At 57.4% G+C, this 23,158-nt stretch overlaps 1 protein-coding gene across 17 annotated transcripts in view; it reads left to right on the top strand.

The window, feature by feature from the left end:
• Positions 1-23,158, top strand: part of PRRC2B (proline rich coiled-coil 2B) — a 70,909-nt gene that overhangs the window by 22,291 nt on the left and 25,460 nt on the right. For 8 of the 17 annotated variants that reach the window (XM_084899768.1, XM_084899778.1, XM_084899776.1 and 5 more), the window contains exons 2-14: positions 2,406-2,574; positions 3,273-3,450; positions 6,188-6,290; positions 8,089-8,161; positions 8,720-8,863; positions 10,819-11,060; positions 11,454-11,575; positions 11,963-12,105; positions 13,471-13,561; positions 17,588-17,780; positions 18,284-18,590; positions 19,974-20,167; positions 22,821-23,016. In XM_084899768.1, coding sequence (XP_084755894.1) covers positions 2,460-2,574; positions 3,273-3,450; positions 6,188-6,290; positions 8,089-8,161; positions 8,720-8,863; positions 10,819-11,060; positions 11,454-11,575; positions 11,963-12,105; positions 13,471-13,561; positions 17,588-17,780; positions 18,284-18,590; positions 19,974-20,167; positions 22,821-23,016 — 2,101 coding nt within the window. In that variant the 5' untranslated portion in view covers positions 2,406-2,459. The remainder of the gene's footprint in view (positions 1-2,405; positions 2,575-3,272; positions 3,451-6,187; positions 6,291-8,088; positions 8,162-8,719; positions 8,864-10,818; positions 11,061-11,453; positions 11,576-11,962; positions 12,106-13,470; positions 13,562-17,587; positions 17,781-18,283; positions 18,591-19,973; positions 20,168-22,820; positions 23,017-23,158) is intronic. The other 9 variants (XM_084899773.1, XM_084899771.1, XM_084899767.1 and 6 more) reach the window with 4 other exon arrangements.

The following is a 23,158-nucleotide window of genomic DNA, read 5'->3' as shown; positions in this document are numbered from 1 at the left end:
GGCTTCTCCGGGCCCAGCCACTCCGTGTCTGGGTGTTCCTGGACTGGCCACCCTGGGCTTGGCCGCCTCTGCCTCAGGCCTGGCTGCCACTGCCCCAGGTCTGGCTGCTCCAGTGCTGGCCGTTGATGCTCTTGTTCTGGCTGCTGCTGCTCTGGGGCCTGGCCACTGCTGCTCCGGGCCCAGCTGCCACTGCCTTGTGCCTAGCCACTCTAGGCCTGGTTGCCGCTTTTCCAACATTCTGTCCCTTTTTTCTCTTTTTTTTTTTCTTTTTTAAAAAACAAAACAAAACGCATTTATGTTGCAATGTTGGCTGGTGCGTTGAGTTCTGACTTAGTTTTTGATTTTTCAAGATCTTCTTTGTATTCTTTCTTAAGTAATTTTACTATCATTTGCTCTCACTTGATTTCTTCACATTGAGAACTTCTTTGGTTTCTTCCTCCTTGTCCTGGGAGCTCAGCAGGTTGGCCTGTGGCACCCCTTTGTTCTCCGCGGGCTCCCGCGCTGCTCCAGCCTGTTGCCGGGGTCGGCGCCGCCCAGGAAGCAGCCCCCGTCCTTGGCTCCGTTGCCAGCGCTCAGCAGTCGAAGGCTCAGGGGCACCCCCCCCACTGGGGGCCCCGTCGCCCGGCTCCTTGCTGGCGCCCGGCTGGCTGGTGTCCGGCAGGGGCTCCTGCTCCTCGTGGCGTTCCTCCAGTCTGGAGCTTTCTTTCTCCCTCCCACTAGGGGAGTCCAGGATCAGAGTCAACAGACTGTCCTCTGCGCACAGTGTGCGCGACTCCGGGGGCTCGGCCTTTCGCCGCGCTCCCAGGACTCCACCTCACAGCTCCGTCTCCCCCTGCCCGAGCCTGGGTCCCCAGGGACTGGCCCAGACCTGGAGTTCTGAGCGGTCTGGACTGAGGCTCAGAGCTGCCGCCGGAGGCTTTGTTTCTTCCGGCTAGGGTAATCCAGCATCAGAGTCAACATTCAGTCCTCTGCGCGCCATGTGCACGCGACTCCGGGGGCCCCGCATTTCGCCGTCCCCCGGGATTGTCTCCCCCTGCCGGAGCCTGGGTCCCCAGGGTCTGGCACATAACTTGGGGCTCAGCGCTGCCGGTTCGGGGGTTCAGCCCAGGCTGGGGGTTCTATTTCCTTCCTGCTAGGGAACGCCAGGCAGCACCCAGCCCTCTCCTCCTCTCCAGCTGCGACCTTTCCACGCGCGCGTGCGTGCGAGCGCGCAGCATGTCTCCGTACCTTAGGCTTTTTTTCAGCTCCTCTGATTTTCCTTCTGGTTTTCTCCCTCCTTCCTATTGTAGAGTTTTCAGTCAGTCGACTACCTGTAGCTCTGGGCAATGTCCACTCTACATTTTAGTTGTATTCCCTTGAAATTGTTGTGAGCTGCTGCGGCTAGGTGTATACCCGAGCAGCCATCTTGGATCCTCCTCCCTATTTTTAATATTTTTATTGATTTCAGAGAGGAAGAGAAAAGGAGAGATAGAAACATCACTGATGAGAGGGAATCATTGATGGGCTGCCTCCTGCACACCCCACACGGGTTCAAGCCTGTAGCCCAGGCGTGGGCTCTGACCAACCCCTGATGCTCAGCCCCTGAGCCATGCGGGCTGTGCTGGAGGGAGTCTTTCTTTCCACAGTTAATGGCCTTGAAGCCGAACAGCAGCCGTGATTTCACCTGAAAGTGCTCGGGTTTTCTGGAGAAGATGTTTGGCACCGCTGGTTTAGAACTGTGATTTTGAGTAATTGCTTCTGGATCTGAAATAGTTGTATTATGAATGTCATTTGTACCTTTGGTTGGGGGTGCAGGGAGGGGAAAGCATCAGAAATACCAAATGGGAGCAAGACAGTGATTTCTTGATGTTCGGAAACCTTAGTCCTTTGTCGAATCTTAAGGCTGCAGTTCTGCGGACTCCAGCCTTCTGGGAGACTGGCTTCTGGTTTCCTCTCCTGCAGCTCAGGGAGCTGCTCTCGAGGCCTGAGCACGCCTTCTCTCTGGGTGCTGGTCACCCGACTGTTCCGGGTGACGGGCCGCCTTCAGTTGCTTCCCTCGGATTTGGTGACGCTTGTCCTCCGTGGTGGGGTGTGCGCCTGCCGCCTGTTCTGCCCGCCGGGCTTCTGATGTCACGGGAGGCTGAGGCACCACGGCCAGAGCTGACCTTCCCCATTGTGGATGAGCAGTGCTGGGTCACTCGGGGGGGGGGGGGGGGGTGTACAGGGGGAGAAGAGTGATGGCAGGATCAGCAAGTCCACAGAAAGCTCTGTGAACGTGAGCAGAGCTGCCTGTGCGTGGTGAGGGTGGTTTCTGGGGAAAGCCCACAGCTTTCTCTGGATCTGCAGGGAGATCCATGACCCTAAAGGATTGATTCGCTGGGTCAGAGGTTCGGTGGATTGACACTTTTTTTTTTTCCATTTCAAAGGCAGATTGGGGCGGCGCCGAGAACAATTTCCTTACTAGATGACATTTCATCGCAATGTCCGATCGTTTGGGGCAAATAACCAAGGGCAAGGATGGGAAAAGCAAGTATTCGACGCTCAGCCTGTTTGATAAGTATAAAGGAAAATCAGTAGACGCAGTCAGATCCTCAGGTAAGACCGGGTGGGGCCGGACCTCGCGCTTTGCCTTCAGTGAGAAACCCCTGGCAAGGACCTCGGGAGCCGTCCTTCCTGTGGGCAGGGAGTGGTCACCCGTCTTTCTGGGAAGCAGCCCCCCCCCCCCCCCCCAGGTCTGATTTCATACCCTGACTGCTGGGGGGCTGCTTCCCCCTCCTCTTATCTCACTGAAACCGGGGGTATTTTTAGCCTGTGGTTAGAATGGAGCTGCATTTGTATTAGACTCACCCGGTTTAGGTTTCATGGTTCTAGGACTCTGGAACGTGGTGGGAAAATTCCTGCCGATGCTATCCCTCCCTCTGGGGGTTTTATGAATGCCCAGGCTGGCGTGGTCTCGGCCCAGGCGTGGTCCTTTCAGTCCCGCTGTCGCGAGGCCAGAGGGGCTCACCGTGTGGGACCGGGGTGCTGGGCCTGGCCCCTGACACAGACCGTGAGCTCCCGAGCCTTCTGCCTGCTGTGCAGATGGAAGCTTCCGGGCCTCCAAGGCCTTGGCCAAGGGCTTGTCAAGTGACTAGAGTGGCCCCCAGGCAGAGCTGTTGGTTTCCCTGGCGGGCCGCCCCTCGCCTTTGTTCCGCTGCCTTTGTCAGGAGCACGGGGTTTGTAAGAGCAGCTGAATGGTCTGGCCTCTGCTTCTGTAACCCGCCGGCGGTGTCTGTTTCCCCGTCTCCCTGCAGTTATTCCTAGACATGGCTTACAGAGTCTCGGGAAAGTTGCCACAGCCCGGCGTATGCCACCGCCCGCAAACCTGCCAAGCTTGAAGTCTGAAAACAAAGGAAACGACCCCAACATCGTTATAGTACCCAAGGACGGGACGGGATGGGCAAACAAGCAGGACCAGCAAGACCCAAAGAGGTGAGAGCAGAGGGCAGGCGGCTCCGGCTCCTCCTGCCTGCCCGGGGCGGCGGGGTCGGGAGAGTCCCAGGCAGGTCTTCCGCGCTGACCTGCTGCCTCGGTTCTCGCTCCCCGCCTGCCGTCTTCCTGCTCTTTTTATATATTTATATATATTTATTGATTTTTTTTACAGAGGAGAGGAGAGGGATAGAGATTAGAAACATCGATGAGAGAGAAACATTGATCCGCTGCCTCCTGCACACTCCCCACTGGGGATGTGCCCGCAACCAAGGTACATGCCCCGGACCGGAATCGAACCCAGGACCCTTCAGTCCGCAGGCCGATGCTCTATCCACTGAGCCAAACTGGCCAGGGCTCTCCTGCCTCTGGGAGCCAGTGCAGCAGCATTTCCGTGGGCCGCCTGGGCCCGGTGCCCAGCTGCACCTCTTGCCCCGCTCCTCACGGTCCGGCTGCTGAGGCTCGGGACCCAGAGCAGCTGCTGAGTGGCGTCCTCCTGCTCGCAGGGAACGGCCACACAAGCTGTTGTGAAGCTTCTCTGTCGTTCCTCCAGGCGGGGTGGAGGGAGGGAGCAACTAGCCAGATCTTAAAGCAGCAGCAGCCACAGTAGTGTCCTAAACGCTGTCTAACGTTTTCTGACAGTGGCTTGGGCGTCGTGCTGGTTGATGGTGTAGTGTGACTTAGTAACGGGCAGGCGTGCGGGATGCCAGCTAAGCAGCCGTTAGCTCTGTGGCACCTGGAGCCTCACTCGCTTCTGAGCTTCATGTCCTGGGAAGTAAGAGTCCCCGGCGCCGGGGCAGTCTCAGGAGCTGGATGAGAGCACCAGGCCAGCTCCTGAGCACACAGGTGCCAGCCGTTACCGTCATCTTCTAATCAAACTGCAAACTCTAGAAAAAATGGAAGTGACACATTCCAACACGGGCCTTGAAATGCCCGAGCTGCAGACAGTTCAGAGAGGACGGAGCCCGCTCCTGCCTAGTACCCGTTCGCACGCGGCTGGCACAGAGCGCTGCAGCTCTCAGGCCGGGCTGCCTGCCGGGAGGAGGGGGAGTGTGAGAGGGAAGGCAGCAGGCCAGGCCGCGGCTCTGCTGCTGGGGCTGCCCTCCTGGGCGGAGTGAGAGGTGGGAGGGGACGAACCCTTAGGCAGCACGGGAAGCTCCTGCTCTGCGTAGAAGGGCATGTGAGAGGACCTACGGCCTTCGTTTTGTAAGGTCAGAGTGTGGATGAGTTACTTGGATGAAGTGAACTTGGGAGAGTTGGTGTCGTGTAGGATTGGACTGAGCTTCCAGAGGAAGCACCAGCAGTGGGTGATTCTGGCGAGTGGATGAGGAGAGACTGGAAGGCTGCTGAGCCGGCAGAAATCTTCCTTCCGGACCCTTTCGTGTTACCTTCTCAGATGACCTGTGAGCCCTGGCCAGTTTGAGTCAGTGGTTAGTGTTGATCTGCAGACTGAAGGGTCTTGGGTTTAATTCCCAGGTCAAGGCCAGTGGGGGAGGCAACCAATCAATGGGTCTCTGACATGGATATTTCTCTCTCTCTCTCTCTCTCTCTCTCTCTCTCTCTCTCTCTCTCTCTCTCTCTCTCCCTCCCCCCCTTCTCTCTCCATTCCACACTCTCTAAGAATCAATGGAAAAACATCCCCCGGTGAGGATTAAAAAGTAAAGATCACCTGTGGGCTGTAAACTGATACAACTTTTTTTTGCAGGGCAGTTTGGCAATATCTTCTAAACTTCAAAACATCTTTTGATCTCTAGCCGGTTTGGCTCAGTGGTTAGAGCGACAGCCTGCCAGACTGAAGGGTCCCAGGTTTGATTCTGGTCAAGGGCACATGCCTGGGTTGTGGGCTTGATCTCCAGTGGGGGATGTGCAGGAGGCAGCCAATCAATGATTGTCTCTTATCATTGATGTTTCTATCTCTCTTTTCCTCTCCCTTCCTCTCTGAAATCAATAAAGATATATTTAAAAAAATTAAAAAAACACCCACATCTTTTGACCCAGCAATTCCATTTCTAAGAATTGACACTTCTGAATTATACAGAGGTGTACGAAGGTGTTTATACAAAAATGTTCATTGCAATTGTACCTTTAATAGATAAAAATGGAGATTGCCTAAATTATGGTTGACAGTTGTGCTGTGTCATTAAAAGAAAGAGGGAGGTCCCCATGTTTTGTCATGAAAAGATGTTAAGTAAAAAACAAGTTACAGAATTGTATGAGTGGCATTATTGCACTCGTGTTAAAAATATTATATTGTGTTGAGAAAAAACTGCTCGGAGTTTCTCTCTGGAGGATGAGATCACGAGAGATTCTGTTATATACATTTATAAATTTAGTTTGCTGTGAGCATATGTATTTTATAAGCTAAGAGATGGTAAAGATTCTTCTATATCTGCTGTTTCAACGCGGTCGGCCCCGAGGAGCCGTGAGTGCTTGGCCAGGAAGAAGGGACTTGGAGCCCCTTCCCTGCCGTGACTCAGTTTCCCCATGGGCAGATCCTCCATGGCTTCACTGTTCACATGAGCTTTCAGTGTTTGCAGACAGAGGCCTGGTCTGCCCAGTCGATGCCAGTGATTGGCGGCAGACGTGGTAGCCTGCCAGTGTGAGCGTCTCCCAGGGCGGGTACGCCCTCCATTGGCCTGAGGGGTCTTGTCCCGGTGACCTGCTGATGAGCAGCCGCGGCTTTTGGAAATGCAGAGGGGCCTTGGCGGCGTGGCCTCACCGTGTGTCTGCCTCTGTCTAGTTCCAGTGCGACGGCCTCTCAGCCGCCGGAGTCGCAGCCGCAGCCGGGTTTGCAGAAATCTGTCTCCAATTTACAGAAGCCGACTCAGTCAATCAGTCAGGAGGTAGGTGCTGGAGACCCCCGCCCAGTGGCCATGTGTTGGAGCCACCGAACGCTGCCACCGAGATGGGTGGCTTTGCTTGGCTTGCTTATATCAACCGCAAGCTGATGGAGAAGTCCCAGACAGAGCGGGACACAGGCACCTAGGTTGAGTCTGTGACTCCTGTGGGGTGAAGTCGCTCAGGTGGATAACGGGCTGGATCAGACTCCCGGCTGTGCTCCAAGGAGATCAGTGCCGGAAGCAGACAGTCTGCTGTGGCCATGGAGGGGGGAGGCTGGGAAACGGCGTTTGGAAGCTCCTTTTTAACATGCTAACGTGCACCCTGGCTGAGAGGGGACGTCTTCTCGGCGCCTTGGACATGCTATTGTGCACCCTGACGGAGGGGACAGCAGGGACAGCAGGCCCCAAATGGACTGCCCTCGGAAACCTTTCTAACGAGGTCTCTAGGGACCGGTTGTGTCTCGGAGCCTCCTTGGGAGTTATCCAGCTGCAGTAGTCACTTATTGTTGATGCATTAACATGTTTTCCTAAGAGAAAGGCGTGGCTCAGCTGAGCAGAGCTCACGGCCCACTGAGCCCGTTGAGTAGGTGGGTCCCAGAGACCACAGGGCTCACGCTTGGCTGGTGGCTAGGACCCAGGTGAGAAGTGTTGAGTATTTTAGATCAAAAGAAATCTAGACAAGACCCCTAGCACTCCCCAGACTCTTGAAAACAGCAGGAACTACTGAACTTTGGTCTTGTGGTGCCTCCTGGCAGTGGAGGTCTGAGATGCCGTCCCCGTCTGTGGGGAAGTTTATGGCTTTGCCAGAAGGAAATCCACCCAACAACACCGAACTGCACTTTTGAAATTAAAGAGAAAAGCCATATTCGGGTGAAGTTCCATATTCATTGGCCCAAATCCACTGGGGTCTGCGAGCACATAGCGTTGAATCCGTGTGTTTCTCAGAATTTGAAACTAAAGGAGATTGCGGAGCCTGGTTTTAGCCCTGGTGCACAGCTCACTTGCCTTTGGGGCTCAGGAGTGTGCGGGAGGTGCGGGGGTGGCCCTCACCCCTGGAGAGGCGGGAGTCACCGGGCACCTGTTGAAAGCCATTGTGTGGGGGACTCTCGGAGCCTGGGGTAGCACAGCCCTGCCCGGTGCTCGGCTCTCCCCAGCTGCTGCCTGGCCTTCTCTCAGGGCAGAGGTGCTGAGAAGAGACTCCCACTCTCTAAAACCTCAGCCGAGGCTGTAGGTTCGCTTGGGGTGAAGTTCACGGGCAATAATAGTAACCCCTCCTTGGCCCTGTAGTACCTCATCCAGCTTGGCTGCTTATAGACACCAAAGGGGGGGCTGTGGGTTGGCCCCAGTGCTCCTCTGCTTCCTGCTGCTCTGGAGGTGCACCCCTCCGGGGGGGGCTTCCACCCCAGCTGCACGGTCCCCTCATGTGGGCCTATGGGCAGCCACCATGGCAAGCATTCAGGGCACGCCCAGTCAGTCTGCGCTAGAGAGACAGCCCTGCTGTGAGTGTGTGAGGGAGGGGGTGGGCTGAGAGAGGGGTCATGGGCAGGGCACCTATTTAATTAGGAACCCACCACAGTCACTGATGGGTTTTGCTCATGGCGCTCTGTGCTGTAGCTTACCTTCCTTTGGGAGGGGCCCGCCAGCTGGATGCTGCTGAGAAAGGGGAGCTCCTGAGCTGATCCCACTCGGCCCGTGGCCGTGGACTCGTGGGCATCGTGGTGGGACCTGGGGCGGCCGAGAACACCTTCCACGTGCTTGGGGAGCAGCCGATGGGCAGACTCTAATTCTCTTCCTTTTTCAGAACACAAGTACAGTGCCAGGTGGACCAAAGTCATGGGCACAGCTGAATGGAAAGCCAGCAGGACACGAAGGTGGTAAGTGGGAAGAGGTGGGCAGGACGGCGCGCCCCTTCTCGGACCATTTCGGTTGGGTCTAGGTCAGTGGTCAGCAAACTGCGGCTCTCGAGCCACATGCGGCTCTTTGGCCCCTTGAGTTTTTAGCAAAGGCCATCTTAGGAGTACCCTAATTAAGTTAATAACAATGTACCTATCTATATAGTTTAAATTTAAAAAACTTGGCTCTCAAAAGAAATTTCAATCGTTGTACTGTTGATATTTGGCTCTGTTGACTAATGAGTTTGCTGACCACTGATCTAGATTATCTTGGCCTAAAGCTTTGTGAGCCTCTCACCTGAGAGTCACTGCCCTGGGGGCCTGGCCCCAGGGAAGCAGTGCTGGTTCTGAAGGTGTATCAGGGTTGGCATCGGGGGGGTCCTCAGGGAGCCCGAGTGTGCTCTGCCAGCACTGACTCCAGGGCGGCGCCACGCACCCCGAGGAGCCCGCCCGGCAGCGTGGCTGTCCGTGCTTGGAGTGCAGAGGCTGAGGGTCCTTGGTGCTGACCTCACTGGCTCATAAATCCCGGTTTTCTTTCAGGTTTAAGGGGCTCAAGCCGACTCTTATCCTTCTCTCCCGAGGAATTTCCGACGCTGAAAGCAGCTGGAGGGCAGGACAAGGCTGGCAAAGAAAAGGGCGTCTTAGATCTGTCGTATGGGCCCGGACCAAGCCTCCGCCCTCAGAGTGAGTGACCGCAGCCCGTGCGGGCGGACGCGTGGGGACGCAGACTCTCCCTTGCCTTCCTGCCCTCCGACAGGAGTGTGCGGGGCCTCAAGGAAGGCGTGGCTGCTGACCTTTGCCTGACCTCTGCATTCACTGGACTTGAACCCTAGGCTGGTCGGGAGGTCACCTTTCTTTCTTCTTTAAAAAAAATATATTTTATTGATTTTTAACAGAGAGAAAGGGAGAGAGATAGAGAGCTAGAAACGTCGATGAGAGAGAAACATCGACCAGCTGCCTCTTGCACACCCACTACCGGGGTTGTGCCCGCAACCAAGGTACATGCCTTTGACTGGAATCGAACCTGGGACCTTTCAGTCCGCAGACCGACGCTCTACCACTGAGCCAAACCGGCTTCGGCCACCCTTCTTTCTTGTTGCTGGGGTGGCCAGGCCTTCTGCTGTCATTAGAAAGTTCTGCTATGCCAGGTGGTCATGGCAAGGATGGCCAGGCCACGCGCCTACTGCTCCGGTGTCTGATTCAGGAGCGGCTCTCCCCAAGCCTAGTGCAGTGCCATCCGGGTCACTTGGGGAGTGTGTCAGAGGCGTGACTTCCACCTCCCCACCCCGCCAACTTAAAGCCCTGTTTTTAACCCTTACGTTGCCCGCTCAGCGCTGATCACGGCTCATCCTCAGTGATGTTTTAGAGGCTGTGGGTGGCCTAACGTGTTATTTAGGAATGAGATCTTCTACCCGCTCTAGCCAGAGATTCTGAAATGGCTCTTGTTTTTTGCGGGGGTTACTGGGGGGGTGCTTGATCAGGTTTTGAAATATATGGGGCTTGCGTTTGCTTATGATTAACCCCTAAGAGCCGAGTCCCGTGAGGAAATGGACACATGCAGCTCTCCTCAGCGCGCCGCCTTCCGGTGGCCTGCGCCGCGTTGCTACGTCTGCTCCGAAGACGTCCTGCAGTTTCTTAGGCCAGGAGCGGGAGCGTTCTGGGTCCGAGTAGGATGAGCTGCTTTATAGGACTACAAACAGAGCGCGGAGGAGCTCCTGGGATGGGTTTCCTCTCTTTTGAGGTGACCCCGCAGGGCGTACCCGAGCCGCATGCGGGGCTTGGAGGGCTAGACTGAAGCCAGTGTGGTGGCTTCCACACTCGGGCCTTTTGTGTTTCAGTGTCACCCACCTTAACTGAGCCAGCAGTCACGTGGCTCTGGCAGTGTCTCCGGGGCCCGAGATTCCACCAGACCTGCTGCCTTTGCAGTTGGCAGCAGCATGGAGAAAGATGGCTCTGTCCGCAGGCCACCTGGGCCCTGCAGGAGGCCCCGCTGGGGCAGGGTAGGCGGGCCAAGGCCTGTGGCAGTCCAGGTCCTTCCAGCCAGAGGGTCTCTGTGCTCTGCTTTGTCTATATAATCTGGGCACTCTCCTTGATGAGAGGGGCCACCGCTAAACGAAGTGTGAAACACGCCAGAACTCACTCTGGTTTAAGGTCAAGTTCAGGGCTGCAGGCAGGGCCGGCCCTCCAGGGCTGGGGCGTCTGGAAGGAGCCGCGGCTGTGTCCACGGGGCTGCCTGGTGCCGCTTCGGAGGACGGGGTCCTGTCCGCCAGGGAAGACCGCACACTCGCCTCCTCTCCTCTGGCGACCCCGTCTGTCTCCCAGTCAGGCTCCCTCAGCAGGTGCACACACATGGCCAGTGCTGTCCGCCCACCTCCCCGACACACGTGACCAGGACTCTCCTCTTCACTCTTTGTTTTTTGGGGGCTTTTCTGGTGAATGAGGCCCACTCTCCACCCCCGCCTGATTACATGCCTTTAAAATCTTCTTTGCTTTCAAGTTAAGTTTTAGTTACATTGAAAGACACACATCTTAATCGTCCACTTTTGACAGTGAATCAGGGGTCCCTTGGCCTTCAGAACCTCATACAGCCCCTCCTTCCCCTCCTCTTTCCCTCCCCTCTGCCCCCTTTCCCTTTCCAGATGTGACCAGCTGGAGGGAGGGCGGTGGGCGAAACATAATTTCTGCCTCGTCTCTGAGCGCCGCCCCCACTGAGCTGGGCAGCAGGAACGCGAGTGCGGGAGACGGAGCCCCCTCCTCGGCATGCACCAGCGACTCTACGGACCCCTCTCTCCGCCCGGCGCAGCCTGTCCGCAAAGGGGCTTCACAGTTCATGGGGAATGCATACCACCCACCTACATACCACGACATGCTTCCTGCCTTTGTAAGTCCCCGCAGTCAGCGGTCCGTGCCCAGTAGAACTGCCTCATGGGGTGGGGTCACCTTCGGTGCTCCCCCCGCCTCACGCTCCCCCCTCCCCCCCCCCCGGTGCCCTGCGGGGAGGTTTCCATTCAGCTTCCGCTTTCTCCTTCCCGGTCCGAGGGCCTCGGCTGCCTCCCTGCCACGTGCCTCCGCCTCGCTCTTTAGGAAGAAGGAGGCAGGTTCCCCCAGACACAGGCCCCGGCGTCCCAGCAGCAGGAAGGAAATGGGGAGATGGTGGCATGTGAAATAGGGACCCCAAGAGTTCTTGTTTCTTTTCCCAACACAAATCCGAATGCGAGTGGAACGGGGAATTGGGGTCATTGCCGGAAACCCGTTCATGGATGTTCTGTTTCAGATGTGTTCGCCGCAGTCCTCCGAGAGCCCGGGCACCGCAGAGCGAGCCTCCTTCCCGCCCCCGCAGCTCCGCCTGGAGCCCCGCGTCCCCTTCCGGCAGTTCCAGCTGAATGACCAGGACGGGTGAGCGGCGCGGGGCCGGGCGGCCTCGGACACGCAGGGGCTGAGTGCGGTGCTCTGCCTTCTGCAGACACAGTGCCTGGGTGTGCGGGACGGTGTGCGGGACGGGACGGCCGGGTGAGGGGTTGGGTTATGGCTCGATGCCTGGCACAGTGGAAGCTTTGGCACGGCCGAGGCCGCTGCCCTGGTGTTGGCACTGAGCGGGCAGCGGCAGCCCCAGGCAGGCTCCCGGCAGGGCCTCTCTCCCGTGTGTCTCTGTCCAAAGGGGATGGGATGGCTTACACGTTAAGCACACACGGACCCTGGCGGTTCAGGACTTAGCTTAGACATGTCCGGTTCTGCTTCCATAGTGTAGTGACTAAGTCCAGTGTCTTCCCTTCTCTCCCTCAGGAAAGACAGCCGGCTGGGGATGGCCCGCCCGCCCCGCCCGCTCCGGCAGCTGGTGGAGCGAGCGCCGCGGCCCACCATCATCAACGCCGAGAACCTCAAGGGCTTGGACGACCTGGACACGGATGCCGACGACGGCTGGGCAGGTGGGCTGCTGCTGCGTGCGCCTCCCCCGGTGCTGGCGGCAGGCTGACGTCCACGCGGGTGAACGCCCTGCGCACGGTGTTCCTGGGCGCGGACTGCGCACGGGGGCGGGAGCGGCTCTCAGCGGGCTTCCCGGCCCATCCGTGTCTGCGTTTGGTCTTCGGTCTCGATCTAGTTTTTTTATGTTAACTGCTTGTAAAGACTCTTTTTTTTATAATGGAAAAGTTAAACCAAGCAAATTGTGTAATGCCCCCCGAGCCCTCACCAGCTTCGCCAGGTACCCCCCTTCTGCCTTCTTGTTTCTTCCCTTTGCCCGCTCTCCACCCCAGCCTGATTCCCTGCCGTTATAACCCTTTCCGTTTGTTTTCGTGTAAACTTTATTACATGGAAACAGACGCATCGTAATGGTGCACTGTTGACAAAGGGATACCCCTGCGACCCTCTCCTCCTCCCCCAGCCCCGTCACGCACCCCCCCTTCCCCCCGGCCCAGACCTGCACTCTGTTGGCGTCACCCCCGGAGCAGTCTGCCCTGTGTAACTACAGGCAGGCGGAGTCACAGCTTTTCCTTTGGGTCGTGGTTTTGAGATTCATCCATGTTGTTATATATGCCAATTGTTGCTTTTACTTACTGGGGCATATCTTACTGTATTGATATACTGTAACTTACTGATCCTCTTTAAAGCTCCATCATTATGATATTCTCATGTCTCCTGAGTGCCCAGCGGGGAGTGGGAGTGTTGGGTCAAAGGGTGGGTGTGTGAAGGGTGCACAAGGACCACAGACCTCCTCCACTGCCGAGCAGCGACCACGCCCTCCTGTCAGTCTGTGCTTTTGCCATTCTGGTGGGTGTGGAGTGGCATCTCTGTGCTTTTCATTTGCATTTTGTGATGACTAACGCCAGCGCACACATTTCCATGCTCACCCTGTGAGTGTATCTTTTACACACACACACACACACACACACACACACACACACGAGGACTGATGCACCAGATTCGTGCAGGAGTAGGACTTCCTTCCCCTGTCCGCCAGGACCGGCTTCCCTCTGGCTCCGGGACCCGGCATCCCTTGCAGCCCTGCTTCTTCCAGAAGGATGTCCGATCTAATTAGCATGTGATCCTTTAATTATCATGGACTGCCCAGACTTAGGAGCTGTTGTCTGGAAGGAGGGTCGGCTGACCAGGCTGCCTCCCTGCTGCCAGAGCCAGAGCTCCTGCATTCGCTGCAGTGTGTTCTGGTGGCAGCCCATGGCTCGCCTCACTGCTCACCGGGTCACTGGGCTGGCACGGTTCCGGCCTGAGGTGGCACTCTTGGCAGTTGAAACTCTCATCTCTCCTCGTTCTTCCTGGCCCACGTCCTGCTGCAGGCCTCCATGAGGAAGTGGACTATTCGGAGAAGTTGAAGTTCAGTGATGATGAAGAGGAGGAGGACGTGGTGAAGGACGGCAGGCCACAGTGGTAAGGCTCCCTGCTCCTGGGCGTGCTCCAGGCAGCCTTACGCTTCGCGGCACTGCCGTGTGCTGGTCCCGTGCCCAGAGCATTTCCTAGTTCCCTGCAGCCTCCTGGGAAGATACTGTTTCATTTTGCAGATGAGAGGGCTAAACTGGGGACAGCGTTCCATTCGAGAATTGAGCCAGGATTTGTATCCGGGCGTGGCAGGCTGGTCCTAGCTTCCCTGAGGGGGTGTGGCAGCTGGTCCTAGTGATAGTGATGGCCCCTCGGGCGCTTCCCTGAGGGGGTAGAGACTGTGTTCTGCAGCGTGATGGACGTCATGCCCCAGAAGCCTCTGTGGCCACACGAGTTTGGGAAACCACCTGGCTTCAACTTTCCCTTTTCTCCAGGGTTCCTGCACTCGGGTGTGTGTACCAAAGCATGCTGGGAATCTCCTGGGAGGTGGGAGGAGCCTACGCAGGGCAGGCTGGGCTTCCTAAACTTCTTAGGCCCATTTAACCCTTTCTCTCCTTTCCTGGATCATTTAATGGACAAATTGTACTCACAGGGCCCTTTGGAAAGTACTTCATTGTTCTCTAGCCCCTCTTGTTCTATCATAATATCAGCAGTATTGGCTAGTACTTTTTTTATATTTAACACAAGAGGCCTGATGCACAAAATTTGTACAGGGGGCTTGGCTCTTGTAGCTGCAGCAGCTTGCCTTGGCCCTTGCAGCCCCAGCTTTATCCAGAAGGGCGTTTGGCTGTCTGGTCTAATTAGCATATTCTGCTTTTATTATTATAGACATTTTTATTGATTTCAGAGAGGATGGGAGAGGGAGAGAAAGGTAGAAACATTAATGATGAGAGAGAATCATGGATCAGCTGCCTCCTGCACGCCCCCTACTGGAGATCGAGCCTACAACCTGTGAATTAAACCGTGACCTGGTTCATAGATTGATGTTCAACCACTGAGCCATACTGGCCAGGCTTGGCTAGTACCTTTGTTTTTTATTTATTTTTGCACTTTACATATGTTTACAAGCCATATGAATAATGTGTTTTGTAAAATACAAAAAGTGTTTAATTAAAAATAAGGCAGAAATCCTTTAATCCTAAGTCCAGAAATAGTCATCACATTTTTAAGTTTATTTTGTACTAGAGGCCTGGTGCATGAAATTTGTGCACAGGGCGAGGTGGGGGGGTTGTTCTCAGCCCAGCCTGCACCCTCTCCAATCTGGGATCCCTCTCACAATCCAGGACTGCTGGCTCCCAACTGCTCACCTGCCTACCTTCCTGATTGCCCCTGACCGCTTCTGCCTGCCAGCCTGATTGATGTCTAACTGCTCCCCTGCCAGCACGTTTGCCCCCAACTTCCCTCCTCTGCCGGCCTGGTCACCCTAACTACCTTCCCCTGCAGTGTTGATCGCCTTCAACTGCCCTCCCCTGCTGGCCATCTTGAGATGACCATCTTGTGTCCACATAGGGGCAGCCATATTGTGTGTTGGAGTGATGGTCAATCTGCATATTACTCTCTTATTAGATAGGATAGAGGCCTGGTGCATGGGTGGGGGCAGCTGATTTGCCCTGGAGGGTGTCTGGGATCAGGGTGGGGTTTCTCTTGAGGTGTGGGGCAGCCTGAGGGAGGGGCCTGTGGTTGTTTGCAGGCCGGCCACGCCCCCCAGCGACCCAAGCAGAGGCCCTGGTATCTGGAATTTATTTACCTTCTACAATTGAAACTTTGTAGCCTGGAGCGGAGCCAAGCCTCCTGCTCACTCCAGCTATTTCTATTGGGACTCATGTGTCTTCTATAATTGAAACTTTGTAGCCTGGAGTGGAGACTTAGGCGCCAGGGTGTGCCGAAAGCTTTGCTTCCTCCATTGCTGGGGAAACGCCTCCATCCTGCTTTCTGTGGCTGTAGCCATCTTGGTTGGGGTTAATTTGCATCCTCGCTCTGATTGGCTGGTGGGCATGGCATGTGCAGCGGACTGATGGTTAATTTGCATATTACTCTTTTATTTGGATTGTTGACACTATTACAGATGTCCCCTATTTTCCCCTACTACCTCCCTTCACCCAGTCCCTGCCCACCCCAGGCCTTTACCTATTGGCGAGTACTTGTAATTTAGTGCCTTGGGTTGCTTTCATTTGCCTTTTTTGTGTACCAGCACATGGGATTTTTTTCCTTCATGTGGCATTTCCTGTTGTCTTTATACATCACCTATGGGACTTATGCTTCCTCAAAAAATGGGATTTTTTAATATTGTTTAGGTATTAATGCTTTAATGTTCCCTTTGTTTTATTATCGCTGACTGAATGTGTACGGTCCAGTCTGCAAGTCTCTGTTTTCATATTTCACTTCTAAGCTCCTGGAGACAGCGCCCTCTTCTGGAGGAAGCTGGTAGCACGCTCTGCCGCTCTGATGGCACACAGTTCACTAACTGAGGCTCTGTTTTTTATTTTCACGCTGCTCGCTCGCTCGATGCGCTTGGGGATTGTCTGTGGATCAGTTCTTGGAACACTGAGCTTAGAAGGAAATGTGACCAGGAATTTAAGTCAAAGGCAAAGACATAAAACTTAGCAGGTTGATTGGGGCAACAGGATACTGTTGTTTCTTTCAGTTGATGTTAATTGAATATTCAACGGAAGGAGTTAGACATGGAGCCAGTTTTGCTCCTGGCTGTGACCAAGGACACTTCAGATTGAGGGCACCTTCTTCCTAAACCTGCTCTTTTTAAAAAATATATTTTTATTGACTTCAAGAGGCAGAGAGAGGGAGAAATAAATAGAAACATCAGCGATGAGAGAATCAGTGATCAGCTGCCTCCTGCACGCCCCACACTGGGGATTGAGCCCGTAACCCGGGCCTGTGCCTGAACAGGGAATTGAACCGTGACCTCCTGGTTTATAGGTCGATTCTCAACCTCTGAGCCGCGTTGGCCGCGCGAAACCTGCTCTTTTTTTTTTTTTTTTTTTTTTTTTTTTTATATTTTTTGAGCTTGCTGGTGATGCCCAACCCCCAGAGACTCCTACAAGGAGCTCAGAGTCCCTCTGACATCTTCGTTCCCTCCATGAGGATTCCCGAACCTTCCCTGACTCTCTCCCTGCCTGCTTGTTGTGTCGGGGCCCCGGGACTGGCCTCCTGTCTTTTCGGGACCGTGCAGAGGTCAGCCAGCGCCCCCTCTCGTGTGCTTACTCATTGTGCCCATTGTCTTCTAAAGACACGGCCTTTCCTGTGCAGAGAACTTGCTGGGTCTCTCCCTGCCTCACCGTGAGGTCAGCAGTCGCCAGCAGTTTTGCTGCCCTGCTGTGATCCCCTAACCTCCCTTACCTGCCTCACCGGCCCCGCTCACGCACACGTGTGCACCGACACGTGCGCACACAGAGAGTAGCCAGACCTGAGCCTGCTGTTCTCTGGGCTCCTGCTAGGTGACCGGGCACCGTTTCCCATACAGGAGGCCCAGGCGTGTCCTCCCGCTTTGCCCCGTGCCTGTAGCTCTGCCCTGAGCGTGACGGTGAGCACGCACAGCTCCCTTCCCCCTCTCTCCCTGCCGCCTGCAACCTGTGGGGCTCGCCTGTCCTGGCCGCACTGCGGGTCTTCTTTTCCCCTCTCGCTCTCCTCGGGGGCCCTGCAGCGGCCTGTGCTGAGGAGCAGTCTGAGCCCCTTCAGTGCAAAGCGCAGGGCAGGGGCTGCGGTAATGACGCACCTTCTTCTGGGTTCGGCTTCAAGTCCGTGAGCTCCTCCCTGGGCGGGCAGCTGCCCAACCTCTGAGAATCTTTGTAAACTCCTTAAAAGGGCGAGAGTGAGCCCCTCCCCCAGAAGATAAAGTGGTGGGTGGGGAACAGCCTCGCTGGAGCCCTGAGCTGTGAGAGAGTGAATTGGTAAATGTTGGTACTGATTTTGGTGTTCTGGGATGTCTTGTCACCGTGCGGGTGGGGAGTGGGGGTGCTCCGATGGAGGAAATGGGTGTATGGACAGTTGGCTCAGGACCTCGGGCTGGTAAGGCCAGACCGTGCTGGCTGACGGGAAGCTAACAGCGTGCGGTTGTCCTAGGAACAGCTGGGACCCGAGGAGGCCGCGGGGGCTGTCAATGAGCTCTGCAGACAGCGCTGATGCCAAGCGTGCCCACGAGGAAGGAAAGGACTGGGGCGAAACAGCGGGCATGGCTCGTATCGTCCGGAAGGGGCCAGAACCTCAGCCGCCTTCCAGGAAGCTTCACAGCTGGGCCTCAGGCCCTGACTACCAGGTACCATGGGCACCGGAGGGATCTGTGCCTGTGATTGCGGGGGACACCCTCCCCTCCCTCTCTCTCCACATCGATTTGACATGAGGTCCCAGAAGACCAGTGTCACCTGTCGGGTGCCCTCTGCATTTGACCTTTGCTGAGCTGAGTGTTGGGTTTCTGAGAGTCCTAGGAGGATACTGCTCTTTCTTTTTTAATTAAAGAAATGTCTTCTGAAACAGGCAGGAACTTACAGAGAAGTTGGAAGTGCATAGAAAGAAAACTTTTCCTGAGCCAGGGAGGGAAGGTGGCGGCCTGGCGAGCATGTCGGCACAGGCGCTGTGGTGTGAGCTGGGACTGACAGTGCACCAAGTCTTCGTTTGTCCAGAACCTCCTTCCAGATACAGGGAGGGGCAGAGCAGGATTAGAACCGGGGTCCGCCTGGCGCGGGACGCGGCTCCCAGGTGCTCGAGGGCCATGGAGAGAGGACGGCTGCAGTGAGAGTGCCCGTCTCTCGGTTCCATCAGACCCTCTCCTCCCGGCAGAAGCCCCCCGTGGGCGGCGTGTTCCGGCAGCAGTCGGTGGAGGACAAGGAGGACAAGCCGCCGCCACGCCAGAAGTTCATCCAGTCGGAGATGTCCGAGGCCGTGGAGCGTGCCCGGAAGCGCCGGGAGGAGGAGGAGCGCCGCAGCCGGGAGGAGCGGCTGGCCGCCTGCGCCGCCAAGCTCAAGCAGCTGGACCAGAAGTGCAAGCAGGCCCAGAAGGCCGGCGAGGCGCCCCGGCCGGCGGAGAAGGCGGCGCCGCCGCAGGAGAACGGCCTCGCCGTCCGCAAAGGTGAGCGGGGCTCTCGTCCCACAGACTGCTCTGCGTCTCCCTGGCTCCTGGCACCTCCCGTGGCTGCGGCCAGAGGGGCTGGGAAGCACCGGCAGTAAGAGCTCCAGCCCGGGTCACAGGCCTGGATTCACCGTTTCCATGCCAACACTGGCTCCGCACCTCACCTGCGGGAGCTCGTCCCGCATCTGTGCAGTGGGATGGGACCGGTGTGTCCCCCCCTTGTGCGGAGGGGCCACCGAGGGGATGCGTGCAGAGCATTGGCACAGCTCTGGGCACAGAAAGCACGCTTGCACCTGCTGATAACGGTGCCCGTTGTGTTGTCATGGTCACGGGCATCACTGCCTCTGCTCAGCCCAAGGTGCGAGGATCTTCCTAAGGCACAGGGTCCTGGTCTGAAGGAAGCCCTGTGTGCACACGCGGCTCTCGGAGTTACCGCTGAAGGCCTGGTGCACGGCTCTCAGAGATGTCGGCGGCGCTGTCAGAGCGGTTTTAAAGAATCAGATCAGCATGTTCTTTGTGATTTTTAAAAATCAACGAAAACCAGCTCTTTTCCGGAGACAAGGGCCTGGTGAGGTTTAGTCCCTGAGAGCCTCTCGGATAGGGTCTTTCTGCCGCTCTGTCAGCGCCCAGCGCCTCCCTGGCCCGGGGACTCGGGGAACAGACAGCCGCTCTGTCCGTCTCCCCGAAATCCTGTGAAGCCTGGCCGGAGGTGGCTGCCCGGGGCTGAGGGCGGGAGGAGGTGGCTGGGTGTGAGTGTGGTGCGATGATCGGGGCCCAGCTGGGGCTGCAGGTCTGCACTGCCCGCCTCCGCCGTTCCTCCGGGCCTGAGCCTCTGCAGTCAAATGAGGAAAGCAAGTGTCACTTACACTGGAGAAAAGCTGGAAAACGTGCAGCGCTGGGGCGGGCTAGAAAGAAGGGGATTTCGGAGAGAATGATGGGGGACAGTTGGGGAGCACCTCCTGCTGTCAGGTAGTGTAAGCACATGACCGGGATTATCTCTGGTGGCCACAAGCCCGGCGGGATGCAGCTGCTGTCCTCATTCTGCCGAGGAAGGACCTGCTGCCCACCCAGGCCCCAGCCGTGGGACGGTGTGAGTCAGTGGGTGGGATGGTGGGTGCGGCTGCCACGGAGCGCGTGGCTGTGTGACTTCCAGGGTCCTGTTTAATGAGCCCTCTCTCCTCTGGACCCAGTCCCGCTCCACTGCTGACGCTGTGGCCTCGGGCAGTCACCTACCTGACCGTGGGCCCTGGGTCTCCCCTAAAGTGGGATGTGTGGGACCACGGGCCCGTGCCAGTGCCGTAGTCCGAGGCTGTGACTCCTCCGCTCTAACTTCCCGTTCCAGTTCCTGTCACACTGCAGCCTGCTCTCTGTGTTTGTCTCCAGGCTCCCCCGAGTTCCCTGCCCAGGAATCCCCCAGCACGTTGTCAGAAGAGGCCTCCCCAGCGCCTGCGGCTGCGGCTCAGAGCGGCGGCAGTGAGGAGGGGCCTGGGGAGGCGGGGTCCCCTGCGCAGGAGTTCGGCAAGTACCAGAAGTCCCTTCCTCCCCGGTTCCAGCGCCAGCAGCAGCAGCAGCAGCAGGTAAGCGGGAAGACATTGAGAAGCCCTTGTAAACAGGCCCCCTCCCAGGCCCTTCCATTAGAGCAACAGCAGAAACCCCCTCCTGCCCGGTCCCGTCAGGGAGGACAGAGGGCTGCACTCAGAGCTCCGGGCCTCAGGAGATCATCTCTGACCACCCCCACGCGGGTGACTCCCTGGCCTTGTCTCACATGAGCGGGAAGAGCTGGCGGTGGTGCCTTGGTGGGGTGAGCGAGCTGGGAGAGTGGCTTGTTGTGCAGAGCAGTGGCTGTGGCCGCTCCGGACACAAACAGTGGCCGCACTGTGGGCATCTCGGGAGCGAGGGCGGCCTGGGAGCTGCGGGGCGCTGCCAGCGGGAGCGGGTGCGCCTGGGGAAGGATGCAGGTTTGTCGGTGTTTAACCAGAGAGCGTGAGTCCGGTCCTGGTGGTGCGAGCTCCTAGTTGTGTGTGGCCCAGACGGGTCATTGTCCACCGGGAAGCGGGGAGCTGGCAGTGAGGGTGTCGGCTCCTGTAGGCTGACCTCTGGGCGTCGTCGTTACCGGTTCCATAAACCTTAAGAGGACTTGGCCTTGGCCCAGGACAAGCTCATGTGGGGACGTGCTGACCATCCCAGGCTCTCAAGCCGGGCCCCTGCCCTCGGAGCCACTCTGTGCGGGGTGTGTCCTACAGGAGCAATAAGTGAGCAGGTCATTATGACGAGCAGTGCGTTTCGGTGGGAAGCAGGCGATTGTTGGACATTCCTTAATCCAGCAACCAGGCATGCAGTAAAATGTTGCTATTGTTAACCCAAATGTTTCATAACGTGTGTGCCCGGGGCAAACCCCAGGCCTTGAGCCTCTTCCTGGAATCGCATTTAGTTGCCTTGAAAGCCTTGCCCTGGCCTGTGCGGCTCAGTGGGTTGGAGCATTGTCCTGTGCCCTGAAAGGGCACATACCCAGGGTTCGGGTTTGACTCCCGGTCGGGGTGTACAGGAGCAACCAATGATGTTTCTCTCTCACATTGATTTTTTAAAATTTAAATTCTTTATTGTTGAAAGTATTACATATGCCCCCCCTCCCCCATTGGCCTCTCCCTGCTCGCTCCTGCCCCCCAGCACAGGCCCTCACCCCACCTCTGTCCATTGGCTGTGCTCACATGTGTGCGTCCAAGTCCTTTGGCTGATCTCTTCCCCCTCCCCTGCCTGCCTGCCTCCCTCTGAGGTTTGACCGGCTATTTGATGCTTTTATGTCTCTGGATCTATTTTTGTTCACCAGTTCGTGTTGTTCATTCTATTCCACAAATGGATCTCACATTAATGTTTAATCTCCTTCTCTCTGCCTCTCTCTAAAATCAATTTAAAATCAAAACAAAACAAACCTCCCCCCAGGCCCGTGCTCTGAGTAGGAGCCAATGCCCTGGTGGTTTCAGTGTGGCTGCACTCAGGGCTGGCGCGCAGTTACCGCTGGGAGAGGAGAGTAGCTGGAGCTGGACGCGGCCGGAGCAGGCGCACTAGACCATCTGGGGGCCGTGACGGGCAGGCCTTCCCTAGGCACAGGGAGGAGTCTGCAAGCGTCTTGCGGACTGGCCAGCCAGGCTCCCTGGGGACCTGGGGTCTAGACAGGAGCGGCTGGGCTGCAGCCTGCCGTGGGGCCGGGAGACTCTGGTTATGGAAACTGTGCTCCTCAGAAAGCGCCCTGAGCGCCCCTGAAGCCACCCAGGGGGCCAGCCCAGGCCGCCAGCTGGTGGGTGGCCCTGTTGTTGGCACCGGGAAGGGGCGGTGCAGCGGGCTCTGCTGGGCGGGCTCTGCACCGGGTCCTGCAGCTGCCGCTGCGGATGCCCCTGGAGGCAGCCTGAGGCCACCGGCGTGGAGCAGGCTCTGCAGTGAGCCCTCTCCGGCTCTCATATTGAACATGCCGCTGGCACTCTGTGCTCATCTGCTCGTGCCGAGCTTTCTAGATGCCAGTCGTGGTGGGGCAGGGACCCGTGGGCTCCGACTCTGGGCACGCAGTGAGCAGCGGCAGCGGGAAATCGCGGCTGGTGTTGGTGCTGCAAAGGGAGATGTCAGAGCCGAGGACGGGCCTGCTCGCTCCCTCAGGCTCGCAGAGGAATGAGCTTTTAAACAGAACCTGGAGAGAGTGAGGGAGCGGGTTTGGGGGTGCGGACAGGAGCTTCCCGGAGCCTCCCAGGTGTCACGAGGCCTCGCATGCAGGCAGGAGCAGGCGCAGGGTGCGAGGCGCAGTGGGGGTCGGGCAGGATCCAGAGGAGCCGGTGGCTGACCCGTCACCCTGCGGAGACCGTCGAGGCTCTTGTGAAGCGAGGGGCTGCCGTGAGCAGGGGTGTGAGGGTCACTCCGTGGAGCGGAGAGTGGGTTGAAGAGGCCAGAGGTGAGGAAGGAGGGCTGGAACCATGCTCAGCGGGTGGTGGGCGAGGAGAGTCCTGGGAGGGGTGCGCTGGCCATCGCCGGCTCCAGGAGACCCAGGAGGGGAGCACAGGCTCCTGCTCTGATGATGACACAGCCGCCCATGGGCTGGGAGCGTAACACACGGCGTCTCCCCGTCGAGCAGCCGCTCGTCCCTCCCTTGGTCTTCTGTCCCGTGGCCCTCTGCGCCTGCCGGAAGATGAGCGTGTGCGGGGTGCGTCTGCCCGCAGCACCCGTCTAACCCTCTCTCCCTGCCAGGAGCAGCTGTACAAGATGCAGCACTGGCCGCAGGTGTACCCTCCGCCCTCGCACCCCCAGCGCACCTTCTACGCACACCACCCGCAGATGCTGGGCTTCGACCCCCGCTGGATGATGATGCCCTCCTACATGGACCCGCGGATCACGCCCACACGCACCCCCGTGGATTTCTACCCCCCGGCCCTGCACCCCTCCGGTAAGCTCCGTGGGCTGGGGGGGCCCCGGACGGGGGTGTGAAGGATGCTGCCTGGGAGTTAGGTCCTCGGATTCCACTGCAGCCTCCTCTGCAAGTCACATGACAGCCTGGATTTAACATTCTTGTTGGCAGAATGAGGCGT

The sequence above is a fragment of the Pipistrellus hanaki genome (genome assembly GCF_964339955.1).
Source record: "Pipistrellus hanaki genome assembly, chromosome: 11".
In the NCBI taxonomy this organism is placed as follows: Eukaryota; Metazoa; Chordata; class Mammalia; order Chiroptera; family Vespertilionidae; genus Pipistrellus; species Pipistrellus hanaki.
Note: the sequence above shows the minus strand (reverse complement) of the source record. Positions and strands in the feature narration are given on the sequence as shown.